Source organism: Vicia villosa, linkage group LG1 (genome assembly GCF_029867415.1).
Source record: "Vicia villosa cultivar HV-30 ecotype Madison, WI linkage group LG1, Vvil1.0, whole genome shotgun sequence".
Taxonomy (NCBI): domain Eukaryota; kingdom Viridiplantae; phylum Streptophyta; class Magnoliopsida; order Fabales; family Fabaceae; genus Vicia; species Vicia villosa.
The window spans coordinates 250269526-250274898 of NC_081180.1; the positions used below are offsets into that span (position 1 = coordinate 250269526).

General features: G+C 32.6%; 1 protein-coding gene across 1 annotated transcript; it reads right to left on the reverse strand.

Annotated features, from left to right (window-relative positions):
- Positions 1 to 2734: 2734 nt before the first annotated feature.
- LOC131625639 (transmembrane emp24 domain-containing protein p24delta4-like) lies at positions 2735 to 5096 on the reverse strand. The gene is made up of 4 exons (XM_058896483.1): positions 4760 to 5096; positions 3518 to 3727; positions 3278 to 3354; positions 2735 to 2928 (listed from the first exon to the last, which is right to left on the reverse strand). Exons 1-4 carry the CDS (start codon positions 4961 to 4963, stop codon positions 2784 to 2786), a joined length of 636 nt encoding a protein of 211 aa, XP_058752466.1. The 5' UTR covers positions 4964 to 5096; the 3' UTR covers positions 2735 to 2783.
- Positions 5097 to 5373: the final 277 nt, after the last annotated feature.

The window sequence follows — 5373 nt, forward strand, 5'->3', positions numbered from 1 at the left end:
AACAAATAAATTGGAATGACATGTCTATTTCATGAGCAAAATGTTGAAGGGTGTTGGGGCTCTTTATCAGAAGATAGAAAGGCTCACATTGGTGGTAGTGATAACTACAAGAAATCTCGTTCCTTATTTGTAAGGACATCAAATATTGGTAAAACTAGACTATCATGTACACCAGGTCCACAAATTAAGAAGCCAGATCTGGCAGGAAGAATGGAATCTTGAGAATTTGAACTATATGAATATGATAACTAGTATATTCCTAGATAAAGTATCAAGTGCAGGTCCTAGCATACTTTCTGAGAGAGTTCAACATGCTAATTGGCGAGGAGATTTCCCCCGCCTAGATCCTTTCGATGGACGAAGCCTCTAATGTTATAGGGAGTTGCATTGGGATAATTCTTAGCACTTCAAAACGTTTGAGATAATTCACGTTCCTAGAGAATAAAACTTTGGGATATATCTTCTATCCAAGTCCAAACTAGCTAGTTCAAAGAAAGCATAATTCAACCGTACTATAATTCAAGAAACGCTCGATATCCCTAGCATATAGTCGGGGAAGAAATCACTATCGATATCGCCCCGAATGGCAGGTGGATGACACCTATAATCAATTATCTACAATCAGACAAGTTACCACAAGAAAAGTTAGAAGCAAAGCAAATCCCTAATCATGTAACAAAGTACAATCTTGTGTCGGTGAAGCTCTACAAATGGCAAGAGTCACTATTATGTTAAAGTGTCTAGGGGAACAAAAGATCGCCCCAGTCTTAGCTGAAGTTCATCAAGGGGCATGTAGCATCCATATTGGTGGGCGATACTTGACCCACAAGTTGTTATGAGTAGGTTATTATTGTCCTTCATTAATGAGATACATCACGACTTTCGTCAAGAAATGCGAGAAATGACTGAGACTTGTTAATCTACTCCATGTGCCATCCAAACTCCTCTACTTTGTAACAATGCCTTGTCCATCTTAACATAGAGGCGTTGACAACGTAGGACCCTTTCCTATGTCACCTGGCCAACTAAAGTTCCTGATCATGGGAGTAGACTACTTAACAAAGTGAATAAATGTAGAAGTTATATACAAGATTATGGGAGGAAGACTTCACTGCTTTTATTGGAAGAAGATTATGTGCAAGTTTCTCAAATAATGGAATTCAGTTCTCCAGTACTACTATGATCTATTGCTACAGGGACATGGGAGTAAAAATCAATTACTATTAGTCGTTCGCCTACAAGTGAATGGACAAGAAGAATCAACCAATAAAGTGATACTGAAGGGGATCAAGAAAAAGGTAAATGATGCCAAAGTATTGTGAGCTGAGCAGTTGAATGGAATATTATGGTCATATCAGACTACACCTGACTCCACCACCAGGAAAACCCCCTTTACGCAAGTGTGTGGGACGGACACCATGCTGCCATTTGAAATTGACACGCCATCATGACGATGCTACCATTTCAATGAGGAAGAAAATGAAGTGGGGTCAATATGCATCGCTGACCTAATAAATCAAACCAAATGTTTCCCACATACAAGAGTGTGCATTATACCTAAACCGCGCATTGAGTCAACAAACGTTACATAGGAAGTTATGGGATTTAACTAGACTTCATATATTTTAGGAAACCAACCACTCATTCTTGGAGAGATTGTTATATTATAGGAAGACTCGAATTTAGGCCTTTGGACTATAAATACATCAGTATTGTGATACTCAAGGACTAACTACAACATATACAAAAATGCATATACAATAGCTTCTCACCTTACGTGAGCTAGCTCTTAATACCATAATAATCCTAAAGCCTTTGATACTATTAACCACTATGAATTGTTACGTATTTAAAGGATACACATTTATCTTGTAATCATGTTTTTGTAAATGTAAAAAATTATTTAATTAGTTAAAAATATTTAAAAACTTATTTGTATTTTTATTATTCATAATTATATATTTTTCCGTATTTAACTATTATTTTGTTAATTAATTCAATAATTTAATATATTAATGGAAAGCTTAAAAAATGCAAAGGAATGAAGAGAATTATTTTGATAATTTTTCCCCACAAAATAGAGTAGTTTGAGTTGTTGGAGAAATAAATTAAAACGAAGAGTAGTTTTGGATTTTTCGTCAAAAAAAAGAATGAAATATTATTATAATCAAACTTATAAAATAACATTTCTCTTCGAATATTGTCACATAAAATGGACGACCACTTTTGCAATATCTTTTGTGCACACCAAATCTATGAGGAAAAATAATTTAACTTGACAGTTTACATAATTAAAATTTAATTAGATTAACGTCTTAACAATCTATATTATATTATAAGTACAACGACCCAAGAGCACTCGAATGAGATGGAAAAAATCTCTTCTAATTTACCTGAGATTCTGAATTCGAATCTAACCCAAGACACGCAATCTACACATAACAATCTCTTGATATTATATTATAAGTATGATGACCCGAGAACACTCAAATGAGATGGGAAGAAATCTCTTCAAATTTACTCGAAATTTTGGATTCGAATCTAACCCAAGACATGCAATTTGCACATAAGCAATTTAACAATCTATATTGTTTATACAAAAAAGTATTTTATTATCATTCATCATATCCAACCTAATGAACTATAACAAAATTCTTAGGATAAGAAAAGTTAGAAACTCTCCAACTATATAATTTTTTTTGGCTACTTGTGAAGAAGTAAGTCATAAAAATATAAAAAATCATGAAATTTCATCTTTAAAATTGAACTAACACTATTAGCATCTAAATAAGCTTCTTCTTTTGGAAGTATCTTTTCAAATGCCACAATTGCAAAACTGAAACTGCAATGCAGATGCCCAAGGACATAATACTAAACCATGCCACTCTTGAATTTGTTACCTCACTCACTGCCCTCATCTCTGCTTCTCTGATAAATATCACAAAAAAATAAAGGATAAAACATAAAAGTTAAAATCAATTTCAAATAAAAAAATAGTATTTTGACTAAATATCTCTGTAAAATATATGTTTGAAATCACAGTGAGTTTGATAAAATCACGAAAATACTGTGATTATGCTGGAGCTCTAGAATCTAGCTTTTGTATAATCATACCGGTAGAAGTGAGTTTGACAAAATCACAGTAGTACTGAGATTATGTTGAAGTTCTTGAGTATAGATTTTGTATAATCATACCGGCTCAACGTGATTTTTCAAAATTCACCGTGAATCCAAATAAGCACTAAGAGATTAGTTTGCTATAGACACTTAACATTACCTGCCCCTAAGATAGATCAAATTCTCATGGATAGCTTCCACTGACCCTTCTAGCTTTCTCAACTCAAGCTCTACTCCCTAAGCATCAATCATAGACGATGAAAATCAAATTTCGATCAACCAATATCAATTATATAGAATCATCGAATCAATCATAACCAATTTTTGTCACCGCAGAACTATCCTTGAGAGGCGAAAATAAAAAGTTGTACAAGAAACTCATGTGATTGAAATGTTTTACCTCAATCTTGTCTTTTCTAGCAACAGAATCCCAATCTTTGGCTGCAACTCCAATTTTCCAATCAAGGTTCATGTTGACATCTGCACCTGAAGGGTTGTGTGCAACCCAAAAGCATGCTAGGTAGTTCCCACTCTCTTGAGTTGTAAATGCAAAATTACCAACTGTAGCATTCTCATTATGATGAAGAGTGTTTCCATATGGCGAGCTTACCTAAAGAAAACAAATTATCATATAAATTGTCTCAAGGTTGTCAATCGTACCGCAGTTAACGTAAAGAACAACTACATGTTAAAATTTGAGGTAGGATCGTTAGAATCACAATGAGCCATCATGATCTCATGTAGCTTCAAGAAAATCACGGTGCCATATGATTTTGTTAAATCTTGATGGCTCATCAAAACATACACACAAGTCATCGCGATTTTGGTAAAAACTACACTTTGTAACTTCAACAAAATCACGGTGTCACAGTGATATTGCGTATCTGGTTATAAATGGGAAACCAAAAGAGACGACGTCTATAAAACAACACATCATTTTTGCCGAAGAATCATGTAAGAATACAGATTATACTATCATGATTAACTCCAACAAACAAACAAAATATAATCATGATTCTTATGTAAGAAAATCCCATAATGCAAAATAATCAATTCCGTATAACCTCATACTTATACTACAACAAAAATGTTTCACCGATGCTCAATTTTCCCTACACCTACGATAATTTGTTAATCACAAGAAAGCAATGGTTAATTCAGTTGAACGAATGGTAAATTTAAACCACATTCAAAATGGTGAAATTGTGGTTCAGCATTGAACCGCGATTTCTTATCGTCAATTGAATCAATCATCTAATTAAGTAAATTACATTTATTTCAAATTTGTGAAACTGTGATTCGTCATGTAATTGAACTAACCACCACAATTTTTTATCGTCAATCGAATTAACCATCTAATTAACCGAATTAACCATATTTTTAAACATGATTAATCATATACAGCAAATGTACCAATATATTTACTCATTCCATCATCTAAACATCCTCAAAAAACAAATTCCCAAACACAGAATTAGATTAAAATCAATTGCATGATTAACATTTAATCCTTAAATTTATCAAAAATAAACCTAAGCAACATATATGTATATCTCAAAATTGATCAAGACCCAAAAAAATTAAACAACAACCCACAAAAGAAAACGCAAAAGGGTAACCATTTGTAAGACAAAAATCTTACCTTAACCGAGATAGTGGGATGGTATGCTTCCACCGGAAGAACAGCATAATCAGCCAAAACAACAACATTATGCTGAATTTCTTCAGAAACACATTTGGTTCCCGATGAACCCGGTAACGTGAGCCAAATAGCATCACATGTTGAAAAAAACAAGAAAAACAACAATGTCGAAGAAACCATAATGGATGCTCTGTTTTTCTCCATGATAACACTTTTTTTCTCCTTTTTTCTTCTTCTGTGATTTATTTATGAACAATGTTAATGTAAATTATGTAATGATGATGAATATTTTAATGTTCCTTTTTGGTTTTGATTTGAGTTTGATTTTGATTTGAATTGTTTCGATAGGATAAAAGACCAATAACTACATTCTCTCTGCCTCTTACAAATTTATCTTTCCTTTTCTTTCTGCGATTTTTTTGTTAAATTTATAATCGATTTTTTGCTTTTAATTATTTTTAACTTTTTGTTCTATAAAAAATAATATTTTTAGTTTATTTTTATTTGAGTAAATTTCTCTGGTCAAAAAATGATTTTTTCTTGACAATAGCTAAATTAATTTCTTTTCAAAGGAAATATAACTTTTTCTTAAATCTGCCTTCAATTAAGTCATA

Bases quoted from the DNA above. Each gene is read 5' to 3' on its own strand.
- LOC131625639 (XM_058896483.1), bottom strand. From the start codon at position 4,963: ATGGAGAAAAACAGAGCATCCATTATGGTTTCTTCGACATTGTTGTTT. The intron at 3,355-3,517 runs GTAAAACATTTC...ATTGATGCTTAG, and splicing joins CTAGAAAAGACAAGATTGAG to GGAGTAGAGCTTGAGTTGAG. The intron at 2,929-3,277 runs GTAATGTTAAGT...GATATTTATCAG, and splicing joins TTGATCTATCTTAGGGGCAG to AGAAGCAGAGATGAGGGCAG.